The sequence below is a fragment of the Polypterus senegalus genome, chromosome 3, assembly GCF_016835505.1.
Source record: "Polypterus senegalus isolate Bchr_013 chromosome 3, ASM1683550v1, whole genome shotgun sequence".
NCBI lineage: Eukaryota > Metazoa > Chordata > Cladistia > Polypteriformes > Polypteridae > Polypterus > Polypterus senegalus.
Window position 1 is genome coordinate 213,051,710 of NC_053156.1, and position 24,908 is coordinate 213,076,617.

General features: G+C 37.9%; 1 protein-coding gene across 1 annotated transcript in view; it reads left to right on the forward strand.

The window, feature by feature from the left end:
* LOC120526647 (triadin-like) overlaps positions 1 to 24,908 on the forward strand; it is a 200,871-nt gene that overhangs the window by 108,609 nt on the left and 67,354 nt on the right. Inside the window, exons 13-14 of the mRNA XM_039749804.1 lie at positions 18,288 to 18,395; positions 22,610 to 22,657. Of these exons, the coding sequence (XP_039605738.1) occupies positions 18,288 to 18,395; positions 22,610 to 22,657 (156 nt within the window). The remainder of the gene's footprint in view (positions 1 to 18,287; positions 18,396 to 22,609; positions 22,658 to 24,908) is intronic.

Genomic DNA, 24,908 nt, shown 5'->3' on the forward strand with positions numbered 1-24,908 from the left:
CATTTTTAGGTCTCTCCAGAGATGCTCAATTGGGTTTAAGTCAGGGCTCTGGCTGGGCCATTCAAGAACAGTCACAGAGTTGTTGTGAAGCCACTCCTTTGTTATTTTAGCTGTGTGCTTAGGGCCATTGTCTTGTTGGAAGGTAAACCTTCGGCCCAATCTGTGGTCCTTAGCACTCTGGAGAAGGTTTTGGTCCAGGATATCCCTGTACTTGGCCGCATTCATCTTTCCCACGATTGCAACCAGTCGTCCTGTCCCTGCAGCTGAAAAACACCGCCACAGCATGATGCTGCCACCGCCATGCTTCACTGTGGGGACTGTATTGGACAAGTGATGAGCAGTGCCTGTCTATCAGGGCAGACAGGTAGTCCACCACAAAATGGATGTAGCAGCTTTGAAACTATGCAGCTAAAAGTGTTGGTGTGAGGGCCCTGTACCCTGGCTTGGCAAGAACTATAAGCATGGAAGTGACAGTTTATGATGCTAGTACTGATCAGTAACATATAGTAAAAAAAACTATCTTCCAGTATTTTCTTCATGTATGTCTATAAGCTGGGCAATTGCACACTCACATAGCATTTGCAACTACCCTACTGTTTCAGTTAAACCACAAGAAATGAATGGTACCAGGGTGCATGTTTTGAATAAACAATGCAGAGTTACTGCTGATAGGTGATGAGTTCACACATGCAGTAAAACAGGTGCTTAGCTTCTTGAATCTTCACAATGCAGAGTGCTGCACCATTATCTTGTTGGGCGGTTTCAGTATAAAGTGTGATAATTTATCATAAATCACAGTGTTTCTTTAATTTGTGGGTGAATATTTTAAATACACAAGCTTTCAAAGTGTCAAAAGAAGAAGCAATACATGGCAAAGGGCCTAAGCACTGGGTCTGCATCAAAGACATCCTTTGGTTCAAAAATCGTAAGGTATTACTTACATCTTCATTTCCTGGCTCTAGGTAGAGAGGTTCATCATGGGATGGTGTAGCGAATAGTCAGGAATCCTTATTAGCTACATGTCTTGTCAAATGAACAGTAAATATGCATAACATGTTATTCTTCCAAACCTTATTATTGGGTTTGCCGTGTGGTGGGTGCAGGAACGGGCCATAATCAGTGCATGCTCCCAACCTCCATATCATTGTCCGGATGCTACAAAATATTTGAAAGAAAAATAGAATTTTCACTCTTGGATCCTTGCAATACCATTTGCTTGTTAACAGCTATTCTTGGAAACAAATTAAAGATTGTCATCTAAGAAAAATGTAGAACTCTCCTAATGCATTTTATAGTATTTATATACATTAGGCTGGTCCACAAACTATTGCAAAGAGCAGATGTTCGTAGAATCATTTAGCAACCAGACTTATTTTTGTCCATTTGGGATAGCTTGCTGATCTGTGCAATTTAGGCCTGACTGTGAAACATTTAGAAATGTTGTTAATACATATGTACCCTTGCTTTGGTTTCTGTGATTAGTGATTAGTAAACAACAAAAAAAGAAATAGAGAACTTTCTAGTAGTAAGGTGGAGTTCCCAGAACATTCTAGTGCCATGGTGGAGTTCCTAGAACATTCTAGTATTATGTTGGAGTTTCATGGAAATTCGAGCAGTAAACAGAAAATTCTTTTTTAGCTATTTTTGATGACACTCTCAGCAGAAACATAGGAAAAGATGATACAAAGCCTGCAGTGGCCACCATTACAATACATTGCTCAACATGTTAAGATGCCAAATTAATCTGAACAGTGGAACTTGGAGGACTTGGTAACAGAAAAAAACAACATCCTTCTTTGATGTCTTTATGGAAAAAAAAGCAAAGGGGTGGTTTAAGTTGCTTTAAAAGAAACCACTAGAACAGTAGACAGCTGATCCAAGCTTGATTCACTTTTGTGAAATATCAGCTCCTATGAGGAAGTGAATGATGCAACTGAAAGAGGAATATATCATCGAGAAGTAAAATGGCATACTGACAAAGGGCAAGGAACAGAGACAGTTAATGACTTATTGCAAGAATTTTCCATCTTCATCAAAGAAAGTGCTAATGTTGTAGTCCTACAAGTGTAGAACAGTTGTTTGCTGTTCAGTTCGGATGACATAAAGCCTGTCATGTAATGTATAGAACGGAGGTAGCATGTTCAAAATAATTTGTAAGACTCATTAGCAATTCATTTATACATTATTTGAAGTATACTGATTCATTCAATATCTCAGCAGAGAAGAGTATCTTTTTGATATTTTCCAAAAACCAGATGCCAAACAGCTTGCAAATAAACAACAGCGCCATTGACTTTATGAAGAAAATGAAAACAGATCCACACGTCATTATATTGAAGAGGAGCAAAGCTACAGGCGAGGCAATTCTCAACCATGATAAGGACACTGTGAAATACCATGACAGTCTTGCCAGAGGCTTTTATTCACAATTTTTTTGTTCTGCTGAAAGATATATATTTTGATTTTCTTGCTGATTTTAGTTTAGACTAGCCAATAGATTTGAGTTACTCAGTGAATTTGCTAGGAAGCAGCTAGTTGTGCTATTGTCTACAGATACATTAAATTAGTATGTTGGATTCCAAAAGTGTAGCATTACCAAATTTTTAATAATAAAATTAAAAAGAGTCAATTAACTAGATCTATGTAGTCTATCAAAGGGCTGAGGAATGCTGATGTATTGTTCAGCATCATTACTTGCAAGGCAGGAATCAGCACTATATGAAACAATAGACCATCAAAAATCATACATTCACATTCATGTTACTGAATTCTGTTTTAATTGCAATTTTGCCATAGCCAATACTGTGTTTTAACACAATGGTGTCTAAAAATAGACTCTGTATTGTACTCATTTTAAACTTGTACTCATTTCATCTAAGTATGTTTTCTAGACCATCAATTAAAGTAAAATTCTAAACTGATAGCTTAACTTACCAGGAAGGCACAAACAGGTTAAAAGGTGTGTTTGGACAGCCTAGTTGACACATCTGTTTTTGAACATCACAGGGATGAACAAACAGTCCACATAATCAAGATTTAGTAATGGAAGTGGTGAAGTGGTGGAGATGTGGCCAAAAAGTAGTTGGTGTCTATCACAGTCGTGAATCTAGGTTGCATTGATATTTGCCATCATTAAGGGACAAATTAGTTTTTCAATAACATGTTACAAGAAAGTTGTCCTATATTTAAAGGACATTTTTTAGTAAGGTTAGGAGAACAATGGCCTTGTCTAGGATCATTGCTAATACCTGTATGTTGAATGGCCACAAAGAGACACATTCAGTGAATTTACATGCAGACCCATTATTGGGTTAAGATGAATAACCTAATTAAGGTAGAAACCTGATTACTTAAAAAAATCCACATTTACATGCGTTAGTAATCTTTTAAAGTTCTCCTTCGGCAAAATGCTTTGACGTCATTAAACTGATCAAAAAAGAGTTAAACGTTATTGACCATTGTGAATCCAAAAATAAGCATGATGCCTGTGACAATTTTCGTGTGTTTTTTTAATATTTTTTAGTTAAATTGATGCTTTATTTATAGGCTTCCATTACCAGATTGCATGCAGCAAACTTTTTTATGCTTGGCTATGTGATTGTGCGGTGTAGAGGAGCCAGTACTTGTGTTTCTTGTCTTACCCCAAGTGCTGCTAGAATAATAGTAATGCAAATATTTTTACTTCAGCAAAATATTTGTTACATTACTTGTTACTTTAAAAAATAATTGGACTACATAACACTACTTTCATTACTTTTAATGCGTTACCTGACTGCTCTCGCAATTGAGTTACTGAGCTTAGCTGTGTGCGGTCAGCTTTTCAGCATAGATTTAGCAATGTCTGAAATATTGACACAAGTTATTTCTGCCAGGAGAAGGAAAAATATGATTACTTAAACATTTGTGTCTATAAATGTATTTTCTGGACACTTTTACCTGTGGCTACTGAACGGTTATGTGAAGTAAATATGTGCGCATGCTGAGAAAGTGTAGCATAAATGTGCAGACTACAAAATCCTTAATAGTGACCTGAGGAAGGGTTTACATGGCCAAATATTCAGGTAGTTTGCAGAGAAATCTAACTCTGTTAATCAAGGTTTCTCAGAGCCCAATTAGCTGATTTCAGAATAAAGTTTTACATGGTATTTTAGAAATCAGGTTTCTGTGAATAATTGAGTTATTGAAATGTATGCAAGAGAGGCAGTGCCTAAAGCATCTGGTGGGGTTGGGCTTACTTCTGGTGACGTACTTACTTCTTACTTCTACTTTCTTCTTACTACTTGGGCTTACTTCTTACTTCTTACTCTGAGGCTGAGAAACTCTGTATTGGTGAAGCTGTGAGAGAAGAAGAAATTCAGACAGAAATATTCAAGGTGCTTTATGTTGTTAGGGTGTTTTGTTAAACAAGCATTGTCATTTTTTGAATGGAGAACAAGGGTATCACCTCATAAATGGTAGACTTGGCTAATGTTCCTTATTTCAAGTGGTGGAACAGAAGTTATATTCTACATACAAAAAACAACAACTATTCAGGAAAGCCTATGTCAGAGTGCAGGATATTCCATACAATAACAACATGGATTCTTTCCTGGCTTTGGAATAGTGAAGCAAATCTTTGCTCTTCCATAAAGTTCATGAGAGATTTGTAATCATGTCTATATATGGTTTATAGACCATAAGAAGGCTTCTAACAATGTGTGACATTTGAGGCTGTGATTCTTTGTTTTAGTCTCCTTATCTACAGTATACTGTGTATGGAGGCAGTTTTTTCTTTTCAAAATGCCAAATCAGTTTGAACCGGGTGTGTTAAACTTGCCTGTTTTGTTCCTTCCTGTTGGTGTTTGTTTTGCAAGACACAGATAAGAGAGTTTAAAGTTTAGAGGCCTTCTTATTGCATCTTTGCTATCTGTAGACAATGGTTTCATTTCAACATCAACGGACTGGGATTTGTGGCAAGTGAAGTTACAAACATGACAGTGAATTGTACTCTCCTGAAAAAATTACTTTTCATTGAGTGGGTGAGAAGACAACTGCCACTTCAGGTGGAGAAGTGTTGGGATATTGTTCACAGAAAGCAGCTATGAAATTGCCTAACAGGTTGGTACAAGAGCAGCAGTACTATTGAAGTTGTACTGGACATTGGTAAAACAAAAGCTACGTGCTTGGAGGCAGTTCTTGATTTTCCACTCAGTCTACATTCCTGTTATCATTCCTGCTTAGATGCTGAAGGCAATAGAGACAGAAAAAAATGATAAATGATAAAACTATCCAAAAGGAGTCTCTCCCATAGGCTTGCATTTCTCTGTGACTGGGAAGGAGCTTGGCAATCTGAGTGGACCTCACAATAGAGCTGCTGGGAGGAACCAACTGAAGTGATTTAGGCATCTTGTAAGAAATGTTTTATTAAATGATAGCTGACAGACCTCGTGAATACATCAAGAGAAGTTTTAGAGGGTTTCGAGGGATAGATATGGGTCAACATAATAGCACAATCCTCACCAGAATTAAAAACGAGAATCAGCAATTAAGGATATTTTTTATTATTGTTTATTATTTCTTAGAAGTGTAGTCTGCTACATTTTTGGTTGTTGGCATCTGATCATTAAGATTCAGAAGAGTTATGATATCAGAGAAACTTAGCATTCTTAATCCTTATTAATCCTGTTTCCACACTTGCATCTTAAACAAATATTTTCTGCTTAAAATCTCCAAGGAAAGTACAAATTCTGTCATGCAACTAGCAACTTACTCTTTTTCCTTGAGGCAGGCAGACCTGCCTGAGGAAAAAAACAAATATTTTAGCAGCATTTTTATTTTTGAAATGATTAGAATATATCAAAACAAGATTATGGAAAGTGTATGTTTGCTAAATGTAAATAACACATTTCTATGCTGAAAATAAAATGGTAAGGCATTTTAATTAGTATAGAGACTGAAGCCATATTAAGCTTTATTGCCTAATATTTACAGGTAATTTTTCAATAGAATTACTTTCTAATGGATTTTGCTATTTTACAATTTTAGGAGTTGATAGCTCAATATGTTTAGGACTACTTCCTCCCTAAATCTTTACTTAAAAGCAAATAATACTTTTTAAAGGTGCTTCTTACTCATTGTTTTGTATGGATTTCTTGTCAAGAAATTGATTAAAAGGTTATTTATCTTACTGTTACTTAAAAAACCCTTCATGTGTGAAAGTCTTTACCCCTCTTTTTGATGGAACAATTATAGCATGATTTAAACATTTTAAATGTAACACATCTTCTGCTCAGGTTTCAGACAAATTACTTTTAAGATTTTTTTATTCTACCAAAAGAGGCCTATAGGACAGGCTGTTCACCACCTTTCATTGTATTATTTTTTGTCAGATAGAACTAACACATTTTTTGTATTTTAAAATCAGTGATTTTATAGGGAATTACTAACTACATAAAGACTATAAGGGTGAATGAATGAATGAATGAACAGATAATCATGGTAGCCTCCATTTATATGTAATGCTTTAATGAATAAATGACCACAACTCCTTTACATTTAGTGGTTTCACGTTACAAATTTCTCATAATAGTCATGAGCTTGTTTGAATATTTTTTAAGGTATCAGTGCATTCTCAGTTTTTGTTTTATTTATGGAAATGTGCATCAGTGCCTATGGAGATGAATTTGGGCCACTCAGGATGGAAGAAAACAAAATGTCCTCGGTAGTTTGTGAATAAGTGCAACGATTTCACCATGTCACTGTTATAATTTTATCAGTTAAGAATTTAAAATTCAATAGAAATCTCCTTTCATTTGTGCATGTCTACTAGGGTTAAAGGTGTACTAATGTGTAGCTTCCTGAAGATCTTGATTTCAATATGGCAATGCTTGCAGTTTGCACATTTTTACTAAGCTCTTTCTTAGGTGCAACTAAACTAAAAACTTTAGTGAAAACTAAAGACAACTTAAATTTAAACATGGGGCATTTGATATAGGAACCTTGCAGCAATAGTGACATTTAATATTTACAAGCAGTAATTTAAATCATTGCCTTTTACATTCCAACAGAATACTACAAATGTTAGCACTGCTGCATATAGATTGTAATACCTATATTTGGAGACAAAAATGCAGGAAAAGAAAATCCTGATATTTGTCTTCCATGTACCAGTTATACATATTTCACAAGGAAAAATACTCAGTACTCAACTTCATTGGTTTTCCCTTACCTGTATTGTGCTGTTTGGCATGGGATATGTCTCCTTGGCATCATGGGATAATAAAACCTAGAAATGTTCATACAATGTGAAAAAAATCAAGTATTCTTCCAAAAAAAAGAAAATCACAACAGCAACAAAACATAAAGAGTATGAAGTGAGGTGGGTGATGAGGAAGGTGAACCCAAAGAACACTGCAGGACCCAGTGGGGTGGCTGGACGGGTGCTGAAAAACTGTGCGGATCAACTGGCTGGAATCTTCACTAGGATTTTCAACCAGTCCTTGTCCCAGGCCACTGTCCCATCCTGCCTTAAGACCTCCATCATTGTTCTGCTGTCGAAAAAATACATCACAAATCTGAATTGCTTCCACCCAGTGGCACTCACATCTGTCATTATGAAGTACTTTGAGAAATTGGTACAGAGTCATGTCATCACCTGTCTGCCAGTAGACCCGGACCCCTTTCAACTTGCTTATAAAGCAAAGATCCACAGAGGATGCTGTGGCTATAGCCCTTCATGCTGCCCTGACCCATCTGGAGCAGCAGGGGAGTTAAGTCAGACTGCTCTTTTTGGAATTCAGCTGGGCATTTAACACCATCCTCCCACAATGACTGGTGTCCAGACTGACAGATCTGGGCCTTCCATCACCCATCTGCAGTTGGATACTGGACTTCCTGTCTGTTCGCTCCCAGAGAGTCAGACTGGGTCCCCACATCTCCACTGCTCTCAGCCTCAACACCTGGGACGCCACAGGGTTGTGTGCTCAGCCCTCTACACCCTCTACACATATTACTGTGTTCCCACCCACCACAGCAACAAGATCATAAAATTTGCGGATGACACGATGGGTGGTCAGACTCATCTCGGGCAAGGAGGGTGAGCTGGCATACAAGGACGAGGTGGAGCAGCTGTCGGAGTGGTGCAGAGCCAATAACCTGCTTCTCAACATCACAAAAAATGAAGGAGCAGAAAGAAAAGCACTCCACAAGGTCATCAGGACAGCAGAGAGAACAACTGGTTGTACAAATCTACATCTTCCGATGCCACAAAAAAGCAATAGACATTTCACAGGATTCAACACATCCAAGTCACTGCCTCTTCCAGCTTTTGCCATCGGGCAAGAGATATAGAGCAATGAAAACCAGGACACACCGCCTTAAAAACAGTTTTTATCCAAAAGCAATCATGGCCCTGAACTCAAATAAAAATGTAACGTATCATTCTCTAAATGTGCAATATAGACCTTAAGTCAGCCAGTGCAATATGTACATGACAAGTGTAATTTGCATATATTTGTAATGCACTCATTACTATTCTTTTTCTTGTTTATTTTAATTCTTATGCCTCACAGTGAGTCAACAGCACCTTCAATTTCGATGTTGCTTTGTAAAAAGTGACAATGACAATAGAGATGTATCTCTCTTTCTCATAAATTTGCATGATGGTTCTCATTTTGTTAGTTTCAAATATTACATTATGTATAGTGCTTATAGTCACAAAAAATGTAATCTAAGTTTAAATTATTTTATGTATTAAGACCCTGAAAATCTTCTCAGTTTCTCAACTATGAGACTCAAAAGACAATAGTATTTAATAAAAATTGTATTTGTCTGTTAATCAGCTCCTTGCTAACCAACATACTGTTAATTTGTTACCGATGGGGAAAAATTAATTCAGTAAAATGAATACCTTTCAGAAACATTTTCATTTTATTCACTGTATTCCCATTTACACAACTAAATTTGTAGCATAAGATGGCCTTGTTTGAGGGTATTGCAGCTCCATGGGCCAAAAACATAAGGAGTTGCTGTGCTGCTAAAATTCCAACTGTCTTATTAGGAAACACATTTGTGCTTTGAGGGCTTCTGGTATGAATGTTCATGCAGTAATTGGTGTGCACTTATCCAAAATCTGAATTAAGTATACCAAATATCCAATGATTCAGAACTAGGACACTTTGAAAATAATGTGCTAGTACTTATATTTACATTTAGATTTGGTGTCATTACTTTGAATTGCATTCTTAAAAGCAAATCATTTTATGCTCTTTTTCATAGAACTTTCCTGCATTTAGTTTTCAACCCTGTCGAAAATGGAGGTCCTACTGACTTTTCTCACTGTAAGATAGGTCAGTTTCCTTTATCATGGAGACACTGGACAAAAAAAAAACCCTTAGAATATGTTTAACAGTGCTGGAAAAAAAACAATCTATTTGTTATTATCAGGGATAATGAGTGAAGAGCACGTAGAGTACATTCCTTTAAATATGCAAATACAAGTTAATACAATTTTAAACTGTGCATAGTACATAACTTACTAAACAGACTTCATAAAATCTTTTCATGGTGGAATACCATGTGTAGAAATTGCTTTTAGGCTCCGGTTTCCCTTGGCCACAAGTTTTGTCTTTGTTCTGGAGTCAAAACATACTCTTTTTCAGTTTTCACTATGCTCTTATAATTTTGGAGTTGGTTTTTTTTTTTTGGAAAACTCTGTCATTATGTGGCTGTGTTGTCATGATATGCCACAATGTGCCACACTCCTCATTGGGATACCCAGCAAGAGCCTTCAAAAGCTCCAACAAATTCAAAATAGTGCTGCAAGGATCCTAATGAGGGTGTGGAAATATGAACATATTTCACCAATCCTTCAGTCACTTCATTGGCTCCCTATTCACCTCCGTATTGAATATAAACTTTGTTTGCTCACTCACCAGTGTATCCATGGAAATGCTCCACAATACCTTATGGAACTTCTTATATTACAATCCACTACGAGAAACTACGAGAAACCTTCATCTTGCAGATATCTATTGCCTTTGCCCCCCTATAACCAAACTTCGTACAATGGGTGACTGAGCCTTTGCAATTGCTGCAGCATGGCTCTGGAATGCCATACCAGGGAGCCTGAGAACACAGCAGATTGTGGGTTGTTTTAAAAAACAGTTAAAGACTTTTCTATTTAGGAGAGCATATTAACAAAATTGCCTTTAATTATTATTTTATCTTTGTTTTTATTTTGTTGTGCCCTTGTTTAAATTTTAAAGTAAAGTGCCTTATAAAAATGAATTATTAATTATTATTATTATTATTATTATTACCAGGCAAGACTCCATCAGAGCTAGCCACTTTCCTGATATTCTGTTTTCTGAAACGTTTTTGTACATCATCTTGCTTCACAGAAAATATAGGGTGGGGTGGAAAGGAAGTTGAAGAAGGTGAATCGAACTTCAATGAAGGGAGGATGGTGACACTGAAATTATTGTGAGAGGGAGAGAGGGGGACTGTTGGTATATAAGGAAAAGGGTCAGAGTTCAAGCAGGATCGCATGTCCTTTTGAAACCAGCAATAAAACTCATTTAGCTGATTATCCAAATTGGGGGAGAATGGAGCTTGGGAGCACTTCAACTGTAATTTGTAAGTTTTTTTGGAGAACCCCACACTGCCTAGCTGTTACTGCTAAAGTTTTTCTCCAGCTGAACTTTATAAGTGACTTTTTTCAGCTTTCAGAGCTTTATTGAACTGCCACCTTGCAGATCGATATTCACACTTGCTCCCAGACCTGTATACTTGGTTCTTAGGTTCTTGTCGTTATTGGCCATTATTATCATTTTGGAGAAATTGGTGTCTTCTTATAGTCTTCTGTATTTATACTTTCCGTGTTTTACTTTATTGTGGATCATTTCAACTCTTCCTCACTTTCAGGGCTTTATGCTATAAGTATACAATTATATACTTTACTAGCTGTGTAAGCCCAGGGTGCTAGAAACTATTGAAATCGTCAGAAAAAAAAATGAAATGTAGAGATGTCAGGTAATTTAAAGGAACTACTGGTTTCATTTTGCTGACGTGCTTGCCTCGCTTGTGTATTAGAGGCGAGAGGAAAAGTAAAAGGGAAACTGTTTTGCCAATGTGCTTGTCTTGCTTGCGTAAGAGTTTCTCTCTTTTTTCCGGCGGTTTTACTTTGGCAACAGAGTCACTTTGTTCTTCCGACTCGCTAACTTGGGGTTGCCTTGCCAGCTCTCTGAGCTTCTTGCTGTAGTAGTCTCACACTTCCACGCACAGACGTTTATATATAAGATATGTAAAACATGTATGCTGCAATACCATGTATGGACAGTATGACAATAAAGCCATTATAGGTAATATTATTAGATTATTTTAGATTATTTTTAAATCATTTAAACCAACATTTATCTCTACAGCTTCTCTTTCTTCTTTACAAAATATTTACATTGAACAATAATAGTCATACCTGTCTATAGTTGCTGCAGCTTTTTATTCCAACCACTTTCGAAGTTAAAATGATTCCTTACTCTTAATATTGCATCTTGGTTTTATTATATTGCTTGATTTTACTTTTATTTTTGCACAACAATAATTTATTACCTGTGGTGGGCTGGTGCCCTTCCCGGGGTTTGTTTCCTGTCTTGCGCCCTGTGTTGGCTGGGATTGGCTCCAACAGACCCCTGTGACCCTGTAGTTAGGATTTAGCGGGTTGGATATTGGCTGGATGGATGGATAATTTATAACAATATGTATTTTACTTACTTAAGAACATTAGCACAATGCTTTCAGTATTACACTGAATGGTTACTGATAACAAACTTAATAGAGTTTGCTTTTCTGTGAGTTTGGCAAACTCAAGGAAATGTCCACAAAATGCTTTGGAGTCAATGGGGTAGGAGGTACTGATCTATAGGTCGGTCCAGATCTAATTATGCAATTTTCATTAAGCTATAACTTAACACCCGAAAAATCCCGGACCACCGAGAAGTGTGCAAACTAATGACATGAAGAATCATCTTCACGCTGAACTGGAATCATCTGCGCATAAATCAAAGTCATCTAGACGATCTGGATCTGCATAATTAGATGTGGACCACCCTGTAGTTTTTAGTGGATTATAATGTTGCAATGTTCTTTTAAGTGTCTGTAAGGGCTAGGGAAAAGTCTACAACTATGCGGGACTGATTATATGCTTCAAAAAACAAAATATGCAGATGGTAAGAATACCACAAACAAAATACAGCAAACTACCATAAACTAGTAATAAGTCAATAACTTACAAATCTTTGTGCTCCCGGAGTTCCAATCTTGCGGTACACATTTTCCATGCCACTGAGTGGCAGCATGGAACTGACTCGTTTCATGGTTTGATGGGACTTTCGGTGCAGTTATAATGTCTGTTTAGATTTCCAGTTTATTTGTGCAGATATTTTCATCAAGAAAATAGTAATGCATTATTTCATGGTGTGTCCTGTGTTTTCTGATGATGGGAGTGTTTCTTTATGGCTTGTTTTAGGATCGTAGCTGAACACATGCTAATTTGCAATTATAAATATCTATGCAGTGCTCCAGTACCAATACACCCGCTATATCCTAACTACAGGGTCATGGGGGTCTTCTGGAGCCAATCCCAGCCAACACAGGGCACAAGGCAGGAAACAAGCAATGGGCAGGGTGTCAGCTCACCGCAGTGCAAGTTTTTATTTATTTATTTAAATGTGTTTGGGATAAAAATACAGGGGATGGAAACAACTGCAAAGAGAGAAAGGGAACAATATTGCACAGAACCGTTGTTTGTAGTAATGCACTTATTTATTTTTTTCCTCATGTTTTGCGACCCAGTGAAGATCATATCACCAACAAACATACAGAAAGATTACGGGAAAGTTCTGAACATGGCTGCTGTAGCTTTATGATGCCGTGCTGTCCTTGCAAAGCCTCAGGGGCCACATTGAAAAAAATGTTCTCCTAAGCTGGCAGGGCAGCTAATTTCAAACAAAATGTTTGGCGTACAAGGTCACTGCCGAACGCAACATATTTGCAGTAAAAAAGGCTCTGATGAATTTTGCTGATCAACACTACTCACCAGGGGTCTCATTTTTAAATGGTGTATATGCACAAAAATGTTGTGTAAGCCTGTTTCCACGTTTAAATCGCAATGTATAAAACCTAAACTTAATGTAAAGCCACGCACATTTCCATGGTACCTCATACCCTGGCGTACGCAAGTTCTGAGCTCGGTTTTGCAGACTGGCAGCACCCAGCGTCAAAGCAGTGCTACTGTTCCTGTGTAGTTATCCTTTCTTTTTTAGATCACATCCCTAACCCGGCTTTATAAATGCACTGAAATTAACCGCATATTGTTTATTAGTTTAATGGATCTGATTGTAATTAACCTGTAACAATATAATGGTCCACGGAATGGCTATTCCAAATATTATAGCTGCTTTAGTGTTGTTGCTCTCACTGCACCTTCTTTTTCTACTTTCAGCTGCTCCCGTTAGGGGTTGCCACAGCGGACCATCTTTTTCCATATTACTCTCACTGCACCACTTTAAGCAGCTGATTGGAAAGAGAATTATGGGTATACAGCATCAAGCACACGCTGCCTCAGCCATGCTGCCTATTTGAAATGCTCTCACACAGCAAACGCTTCAAAACCTTTCCTGTACAGACCTAGCGGTTCAGAAACAGTTTTATCCCAAGAACTATAAACACACTTAATCAGTCCATCAATTGCTCCTTGTAGAACTGTTTGTACTTATAAGTACAATCACCCCACTGTAAATTTGCACTATAGTTATAATATTGCACAACCTGAGCCACTTTATAAAGTGTGTATTTACATATGATGACGGTATCATTTTTAAGATGAAATGCAGCAAAATATGTTATATTATACAGATAAAACTTTAACTTCATTTAAATAATCTATATTGTTAATAATTAAACATGTGAGGACATGGTTTCGCTGCGCTATCAAGGAGCTAGCGCTCCATTCAGGATTGTTTCAGGATTGTTCCTGCATAGCATAATTAAACATGTACTATGAAGATATTTCAATGTTCCTTAAAAGTTTTGAATAATCGGCGTTCTAAGCTTACAGATGGCTTAAAGTCTATTACAGAGCTGATTGTGTGGTGATTGGGTATTTGGAGAAAGAAAGTAAGGACAGGAATTAGGGGTTAGTACGTTTGAAAGAGACAGTACTTCTGCAATAAATTATTTCATCGAAAGTCGCGCACAATCACAGCGCCACCGTGTTCCAATGTTTAATAACCTGCTTTAACTCCTATCATCATGAAAATGATATCAGGTATACATCTCAGTATTTTAATTATTCAGAGACCTGTAATATTATGAATGTAATGGATTCTGTGACCTGTCGGAGGAAGAGGAAGCCCAGAAGCATGTAGTGATTCACACACATAGAGCACATAGAAGATCAAATACAAAACAAAGCATTTAACGTACTACTTTAGTTACGATGGGATTTGAGTAAATTAAATTATTTTAAGATGAAGTTTATGATGTTCTACTTTAATGACAAAATAAACTACGTGATTAAAGTGGAAATTTCAAGATTTCGTGTTTTTTTCCCACTGTGTGCCTATTTTTTTTTCTCTGTACCCTAATAAGCTTTCATATGACACTCAGACAGTGGGCTACGACTTGCCTTTTCACAGCGACTTTGATATCTGGCAACTTCTTTTTTATTTCGGGCACTGTGCAACTTTGTGAACTTTTGAGTTTCTTCAACACTCTATGTCACTTGATCAACTTCCTTTTGTTGTTTATACCACTGTTCAAACCAACTAATAGTACTTTTTCCTTGCCTCCACCTGGTATTCGCTGAACTTCTTGTATTTCCCCCCATGCTTTTGCCATTGCCTTTTCACAGAACACTAAGCTTAAGGGCTATTTATATTGATTTGCATATTCAAAGAGGCGTAATTCTGGGAGGAGAGGTAGTGGGACAGTAGGTGCGTGCATGTGCGTTACTTTTCACGCTGACCGGGATTTATGTAGCGGAAGTATGTGGAAGTTTGCATTCACACAGATTTATGCATCTGGATTTTTTTGTGCCTAAGCACAGTTCCACTTTTGTGCTTACGCCATGTTAGAGTGTGAATTCTACGCACGGTGTTATGAATGAGGCCCTAGTTTATTCAAATTTGATGCTTAGTAAGAAGTAGGGATGGATGAAAAAATAAAGAAATGGTGTGAAAGAATTACTGCAGCCACATTTGCTGCCTGAGATAAGGTAATCCTACATTTGGTGGACTGTATTACAGCCTTGATGCTACTGCATTTCTAGTTTTTAACAAAAATACTAATTGATTTACACTATTGCATTTCGATTATGGGCTTCTTAACAGTAATATACATATACATACTGTATACATATATTTATTTGAGATTTGGACTTCAGTCTTCACACATTATACACTTCATGTCAGCATTTTGTCATTATTAGTATAACATGCAAAAAGTTTCTGCATTAATTTTGTGTTCAACATTTCTTGCCTCACATTTTCTGTCATCCTACATTTACCCAGATTGTTGTAGACAAGGAACACACATGAAATACATGTGTTCCAAATAGCAATAAACAGGTGTGCTTGAAAGTTCATGTACCCTTTAGAATTTTCTATATTTCTGCATAAATATGACCTAAAACATCATCAGATTTTCACTTAAATCCTAAAAGTGGATAAAGAGAAACCAGTTAAACAAATGAGACAACAATATTATATTTGGTCATTTATTTATTAAGGAAAATGATCGAATATTACATATTTGTGAGTGGCAAAAGTATGTGAACCTTTGCTTTCAGTATCTGGTGTGACCCCCAGTTTGCAGCCATAACTGCAACTAAACATTTCCGGTAACTTTTGATCATTCCTGCACACTGGCTTGGAGGAATTTTAGGCCATTCCTCCGTACAGAACAGTATCAACCTCTGGGATGTTGGTGGGTTTCCTCACATTAACTGCTCACTTCAGGTCCTTCCACAACATTTCGACTGGATTAATGTCAACTTTGACTTGGCCATTCCAAAACATTAACTTTATTCTTCTTTAACTATTCTTTGGTAGAATGACTTGCGTGCTATGGGTCGTTGTCTTGCTGCATGACCCACCTTCTCTTGAGATTTAGTTCATGGACAGATGTCCTCACATTTTCCTTTAGAATTCTCTGATATAATTCAGAATTCAATGTTCCATCAATGAAGGCAAGCCGTCATGGCCCAGATGCAGCAAAATAGGCCCAAACCATGATACTACCACCACCATGTTTCACAGATGGGATAAGGTTCTTATGCTGGAATACAGAGTTTTCCTTTCTCCAAACATAAAGCTTTTCATTTAATCTCCATCCATTTTCCAACCTGCTGAATCCAAACATAGGGTCACATGGAGCCAATCCCAGCCAACACAGGGCACAAGGCAGGAACCAATCCCAGGCAGGGTGCCAACCCACCACAGGACACACACAAACACACCAGGGCCAATTTAGAATCACCAATCCACCTAACCTGCATGTCTTTGGACTGTGGGAAGAAACCATAGCACCCGGAGGAAACCCACACAGACACGGGGAGAACATGCAAATACCAAGCAGGGAGTACCCGGGAAGCGAACCCAGGTCTCCTAACTGTGAGGCAGCAGCGCTACGCCCTTCATTTAATCTAAAATGTTCTATTTTGGTCTCATCCGTACACAAAACATTCTTCCAATAGCCTTCTGGTTTGTCCATGTGATCTTTAGCAAACTGCAGATGAGTAGCAATGTTTTTTTAGGAGACATTTGCAACCCTGCCATGCACACCATTGTTGTTCAGTGTTCTCCTGATGGTGGACTCATGAACATCAACATTAGCCAATGTGACCTCACCGACTATTACACGCCTTGCTCTTGGAGTGATCTTTGTTGGTCGACCACTCCTGGGGAGGGTCACAATGGTCTTGAATTTCCTCCATTTGTACACAATCTGTCTGACTGTGGATTGGTGGAGTCCAAACTCTTTAGAGATGATTTTGTAACCTTTTCCAGCTCGACGAGCATCAACAACTCTTTTTCTGAGGTCCTCAGAAATCTCCTTTGTTCGTGCCATAATACACTTCCACAAACATGTGTTGTGAAGAGCAGACTTTGATGGATCCCTGTTTTTTAAATAACACAGGGTGCCCACTCACACCTGATTGTCATCCCATTGATTGAAAACACCTAACTCTAACTTCACCTTCAAACTAACTGCTAATCATAGAGGTTCACATACGTTTGCCACTCACAAATATGTAATAAATGAATGACCAAGTATAATATTTGTGTCTCATTTGATTAACCGGTTTCTCTTTATCTACTTTTAGGACTTGAGTGAAAATCTGATGATGTTTTAGGTCATATTTATGCAGAAGTATAGACAATTCTAAAGGGTTCACAAACTTTCAGGCACAACTGTACTGTATCATTTCCCCTATACAATTTCAGACCTACCTCACACCCAGATAAACAGACTTGAGCTGGGAGAACTCTTTGTTTGACTTGAGCCGCGTCGGTGGGGGTGATGGGACACATTTGGAACACAAAGGCGCTGTTGAGGAGGTGCAAAGAAATTTAAGGAGGCCCAGGATTAAGTTTTTTCATAAGCATCAGGGATTCTAGCGATAAATGAATTCCATAGTGTTTGTTGTGAGAATGAAAATGTATTCAATCTATGTAGTTTATCATTTTATTTCTAGCATTCTAAGCAAAGTATGAATGTAATATTTATTTAATTATATTTTAGAACACATTTTATCAGAAATCAAAAACAGGATTATAATTAATAATAATTAAGGTCAATGTGTCAGGATGGTCAGGTGAGGACAGTAAATTGACTGGATCCCAGAGGACCTAAGAAGCACTCTGAGTGTATTGTAGTGAACTATAGTGTACAAGTGATAGAAAAGCCCCAACAAGGGCCTGATTGTAATATTGATTGTACATTGAGTATACATTGTTTTTGCACTATGTATACAATGTATACTACAGAATATATTGTATATACTGTATAATGCAGTGTATATACAGAGGGCAACAGATGCAGACAAATGCATATTGGGACAATAAGGAGGCCACTAGGCTGCTCAGTGATGTTGACAGACACCTTACTAATCTTTTAAAAACAGCATATTTTATACTGTCCTTTTCAGTATATCATCTCTTTACTTTTTTGTTTTGTTTTGATTTATTTACTTTATAACGTGTAAAATATATTATTTTATATGTGAAGTCTTTGTTTTCTTAATTTTGCAGATAGACCATTGAGTACCCACCATCCATCCATCCATTCTGCTTCGAAACACACTTATCCAGAGCACCAGCCATCCAAAATGTTACTCTCCGATAAGACACAACCACAAAGTAAGTAAATAAGCAAACCATTTAGCAATTATACAATACATAAGGAATCAAGGAGTTGAGAAAATATATTTACTACAGAAAAGATCAGTTATCTTGATTTAATTCTGGGATATCTGCACCAGGGAGCTAGATACCAGATGTGCATGGATCTGTGAGGTATGTGTACAAAATTGGCTCAGACACAGTATTCCTCACACCATAATCCCCTGCATCCTATTAGAATTGGTTGATGTTGAGACTGATGTTCCACAGGGGTCAGTGCTTGAGCCACTGCTGTTTTTAATATACTGTATATAAATGATTTGGGCAGGAATATAAATAACAAGATGATTAAGTTTGCAGATGATACCAAGCTAAATCATTTCAGAGGGATTTGGCCGGCATACAGGCTTGGGCACATTTGTGGCAGATGAAATGTAATGTAAGTTAATTAAAAGTATTACACATATGAAGTAGAAATCGTAGATCTGAATACACAGTGGAAGGTATGAAAATCAAGAGTACTCTTTATGAAAAGGATTTAGGAGTTGTAGTGAACTAGTCTCTATCAACTGCTAGACAGTATTCAGAAGCTATTAAGAAGGTTAACGAATGTTAGGTTATATCATACCATATGTGAAGTTCAAGTCCAAGGAGATTATGCTGAAGCTTTATTTGACACTGATTGACCTCTTCTGGAGTACTGTGTGCAGTTTTGGTTTCCAGGCTACAAAAAGGCATAGCACCGCTGGAAAAGTCCAGGGAAGAACAACAAGGTTGATTTGAGGGCTGCAGGGAATAAGTTATGAGTTAATATTAAAAGAGTTGACCCTTTTCAGTTTAAGAAAAAGAAGATTAAAAGGAGACATGACTGAACTGATTAAAATTATGAAGGGAAATTGTTACTTTAAAATAAGTTCATCAAGAACACTGGGACACAGATGATAATAGGACTTTAGAGAGTTGATGTTATTTTGGAAGAATTTGGTGGATAGGACTAGCGATCTTTGCTGGGCTGAATGGCCTGTTCTCATTTAGATTTTTCTAATGTTCTAATAATAAGGGAGTGAAAAAACACTCTTAGAAAGTGTTTGCAGTACACTTTTTATTTTTATCATCTAGCATGCTTTCTACCCTTTAGGGTGTTTCATTTTCTAAGGCAAAAAATAAAATGTAAAATTTTTGCAGGCTTTGCTTACGCCCAGAGTCTCAGTGATATAAAAGATATATATGCCAAATTTCAAGAAGACTGGATAATATTTAGAGGTTGCACACTTTAATCAGTTTTGTAAAAGTAGGCAAAAAATAAGATTTTTCAATGTTAATTACTTTTATTGGGAAAACTAGAAATCACAAGCTTAAAATAATATTAAAACTAGACACTAAGATTAATAGGTAGTATGCAAAACATGTGTTATATTAATCAACTTTGAACGATGCAATCCCTTCTTTTGTTCGCTTGGTGGCGACTTTTCTGTGATGCTTGACTACTCTCAACAAGAATTGTTTTTGTTGTTCGTCCCTGACCGATTCGTTAAACTTTTTTATCAGAGCAATTCCTTTTTCTGCGGTATCATTGACCATCTTAAGAGCGTTCACATGGCTTCTTAGAGAATCACTGCAGTATTCTGTCACGTCGGGGATCCCAAACAATTCAAAGAACGTCTTTGTTTTATTAGTAACGAAATGGCTCAGGTCTTTTCCTTCAAAAACTAGGTTTTTACCCTCTAATCGTTTCATTTCCTTTTTCTTTGCAGGTTTGGTTTCTAAATTTTTAGTCATATTTTCCTTTTTAGCCTGAGTAATACGTTCGTCCAAAAAAGCCAATCCTACGTTTGTTTCTGACAGATACCAAAGGTGTCTCTTAGCAACTGTGAGACCACTTTTTTTTGACGTCTGCATCTGGGTAAGTGCTCAGAAGCTGTAGCATATCCACATCATTCTTTGGAGCCCATCAACTTACACTTGCCTCGTGCCAAAAGCGAATAAATATGAGTCTGACAAAATGTGCAACCCGTTTCATTCCTTTCAATACTCGTTCAGGAATATTTAACTGTTTAGTGAAGAGGACAATTTTAAGTGCATATATTTCATTTGCCATCCACCTTGCTTGATGCAGAGCCCCTGGGATCCTGAAACTGAAGTCGTTTTTAGACCAACCTCCTAGGTACACTGTAATAAAAGTGATCAATGTGTGCAACCCCTAAATATTATCCATTCTTCTTGAAATTTGGCATATATATCTTTTACATCACTGAGACTCGGGGTGTAAGCAAAGTCATATGAAAATCACATCTTTGGAAAAATGAAACACCCTACTACCCTTGCACCCCTTTGTATACCGAAATTGGCTATCCTTTCTCTCTTCCAGTAATACCATCCTTTGCATTCATTCTCAACTTAAGGGTCATATGAGGGTCAAGTCCTAGAACAATTTTGGAAGTATATAAAATCTCAGGGCCATCATCCCACTGCACCCTCTTCTCGCAATATAAATCATGGTACTCCCTGAGTCTTGAGAACTTAAAGGGCCAAGTACACAGGATTTTTCCTGAGTGGTCTATCCTTGTCAATAGGTAATAACTCCAGCATTTCTTTCTGGAAAATCTTTGTTGATTCCTAGCTGCCTGGATATCTCCTGAGGTCTCCATATTATATATAAAGATTATATATAAATACAATCTATTATTATTATTATTATTATTATGAGATTTCTGTTGTTCCTGGAATGACCTCAAACTTTAACTCAACCAATCACCTTTAAAAATTGTCTCTGTCTTTATAAAAGTGGGGATGTTACCACCAAGACACACCGTTTCACATCCTTTAACAATGGTCTACAAAATATTTATGCCTTAGATATTTAAATTCTTTCAGACTTTTTTCTTTCGAACATTGATGGTTTTGCATGTGTTTTAGTCAATAATAAAGGAAGGGTTTTTCTTTTTTATTTTGAAATAGAGTATTCTGTTCTCCTGTTTATAAGGTTTCCACTTTAAGATGTTAACAGCTAATGTTAAAGCTGTTTGATTGAATGTAAATGACTATTCAGAAACACAGATGCTCATCCCAAAATAGGCAGTGACAAGAAAACATTTGGACCTCAGAGAAAAATAGCACTTAGTTTAATTTTTAATGCTGATTGAACATTTTCAAGCAAACAGATTTTAAAATGCAAGAAGTCAGCATAACATCAGAACAAGAGTTTTTGATACAATAGGACCAAGAGCAAGCTGAATTATAATGTATGTGGCTAAGGTCTTGGTTCTTCAAATGTGTCCAATAGGCTTGGTTTAAAAAAATGGATCCAAACAAAGATTGGTTGACGAATTACAATATGACAGTACTCAGACATTAAATCGTTGTGATATATATATATAGCCAGTATCAGGTTCTGATGATTGCTCTTTATTTAAATTACTTTATTTAAATTTACAAAAATGAATGTTATTTGAATTTTTTTCCATTAAATGATACAAGTCCATACAATATATTTCCTTTCTTTCCTATTTTAATCACTACAATTGGAATATTCTGAAAAGTTTTTGGTTATAAGAAAGGTTTTGTGCTTGGTATTCACCTTTGTGTTATTTCTAGTTTGTTTCTGGATGTTAATATTTCACAGAAGCCTTCTTTCATAAGTTACATATGTAATGTATAAATACTTTCAAATTGTGGCTAAATACTAGAACGTCTAAGCTTAAAATTTGCAAATGCTGGAAAAGTCATTTTATGCCTGTTTAACCAAACTATAATGCACAGTTATGGACTAATTATTGGTTATGTTTCCTGCATACTACATACAGCTAAGAAAATCAATTTGCTTTAATGAATGTAACAGAGTGTGGTATTATTTATGTGGAGCTTACAGTAAAATATTGTAGCACAAAGTGACAGCCGATATACTTTCTTGCCATGTTGATGAAAGACAACACAACATTGTAAACTTTATGTTGGTGGTTCAGTACTCAGCAGTCTTATCAATTTTGTCCCCAAAAAGAATGAGCTGAGAGATTGTCAGTTTGTCGATGATGATGAGGTTGATTAAAATATGCATAAATTATAATAATACACTTTTTTGTTTCTATTGAAATTTAGAAGCTTGTAGCTCAGTGGTGCATGTGTCCTAAGAAGCAAAAAATAATTAATTTAAGTGCAAATGAATGTGAAATGTCTCAAACATTAATAATTGTTTAATTTTATTCATTGGCATAAAATTCTATTATTTTTTACAGAGACTGATTCTGAAAAACATGAAAAAATTACACACTCCCCAAAAGCAGGTAATGTTACAGTGAATGATGAATGCTTGGGCATTTAGATTCTTGAAATAGGCATTCAGTACTGAAATTTTACTACCATGACAAAAAGGTCCAAGCATCTCTTTCTCTTTATTTGCTGTACTGTGTCCAGCCAAATCCACACAATCTTTAAATCAATTATTTCTGTACTTTGTGGATATTTGGTATTAATGTAGACAGTATATCAAATCAAAGGTCAGTGTCACCTTTAAAAACCAACCACAAAAAAAAACAAACTAGCACACTCCCCTAAGAAATTTGCTACTTGCTTAAATATTATACATGCACACATTTCATTTACCTTTAAAAGTTATGTTAAAACCCTTTCAAAATGAAATACATTTAAATTCTATTTTCATTGTTACCTATATTAATATGCAATAAAATGTGAGTTTTAAAATACTTTACATATTTCAGTATCTTTTAGTATAATGAATGTATTGTAGCAACTCCAGAGTGGTAGAGAGTCCAGCCCCTCTCAAGGAGATTGGTTCCAGAATCCAAGCTGTGCGTTGAGGTGTACATTAGGGTTTAACCCAGTGGATGAGAGGGTAGCCTCCCTCCGCCTTCGGGTGGGGGGACGTGTCCTGACTGTTGTTTGTGCGTATGCGCCAAACAGCAGTTTGGAGTACCCACCCTTTTTGGAGTCCCTGGAGGAGGTGCTAGAGGGCATACCTTCTGGGAACTCCCTCATACTGCTGGGAGACTTCAATGCTCATGCGGGCAAGAGACCTGGAAGGGCGTGATTGGGAGGAATGCCCCGATCTGAACCGAGTGGTGTTTTGTTATTGGACTTCTCTTCTTGTCACGGATTATCCATAACGAACACCATGTTCAAGCATTGGGATATTCATATGTGCACTTGGCACCAGGACACTCTGGGCCTCAGTTTGATGATCGACTTTGTGGTTGTGTCGTCGGACTTGTGGCCACATGTCTTGGACACTCGGGTGAAGAGAGGGACGGAGCTGTCAACTGATCACCACCTGGTGGTGAGTTGGCTTCGATGGTGGGGGAGGATGCCGGTTAGGCCTGGTAGACCCAAACGTGTTGTGAGGGTCTGCTGGGAACGTCTGGCAGAGTCCTTCAACTCCCACCTCCGGCAGAACTTCGACCATGTCCTGAGGGAGGTGGGGGACGTTGAGTCCAAATGGGCCATGTTCTGTGCCTCTATTGTTGGAGCTGTAGCAGTAAGGTGATCGTGCCTGTTGTGGCGGCAATCCCTGAACCTGTTGGTGGACACCGGCGGTGAGGGATGCCGTCAAGCTGAAGAAGGAGTCCTACCGGACCCTTTTATCCTGTGGGACTCTGGAGGCAGCTAAAAGGTACCGACAGGCCAAGCGGAATGTGGCTTCAGTGGTTGCTGAGGCAAAAACTTGGGCATGGGAGGAGTTTGGGGAGGCCATGGAGAACGACTTTCGGACAGCTTCGACAAGATTCTGGTCCACCGTCTGGCGTCTCAGGAGGGGGAAGCAGTGCAGTGTCAAAAGTGTATATGGTGGGGATGGTGCGCTTCTGCCATCGACTCGGGACGTTGTGGGTCGGTGGGGGGAGTACTTCGAAGACCTCCTCAATCCCACTAACATGCCTTCCAATGAGGAAGCAGAGCCTGGGGACTCGGAGGTGGGCTTCCCCATCTCTGGGGCTGTGGTCACCGAGGTGGTCAAAAAACTACTTGGTGGCAGGGCCCCGGGGGTGGATGAGATACGCTCGGAGTTCCTCAAGCCTCTGGATGTTGTAGGACTGTCTTGGTTGACACATCTCTGCACCATCGCATGGACATCGGGGACAGTACCTCTGTATTGGCAGACCGGGGTGGTGGTCCCCCTCTTTAAGAAAGGGGACCGGAGGGTATGTTCCAACTTCAGAGGGAACACACTTCTCAGCCTCCATGGAAAAGTCTATTCGGGGGTCCTGGAGAGGAGGGTCCGTCGGATAGTCGAACCTTGGATTCAGGAGGAACAGTGTGTTTTTCATCCTGGTCGCGGAATAGTGGACCAGCTCCACTCCCTTAGCAGAATCCTGGAGGGTGCATGGGAGTTTGCCCAACCAGTCTACATGTGTTTTGTGGATTTGGAAAAGGTGTTCAACCGTGTCCCTCGGGGAACCCTGTGGGGGGTGCTCCGGGAGTATGGGGTACCAGACCCCCTGATAAGAGCTGTTCGGTCCCTGTACAACCAGTGTCAGAGCTAGGTCTGCATTGCCGGCAGTAAGTCGAGCCCGTTTCCAGTGA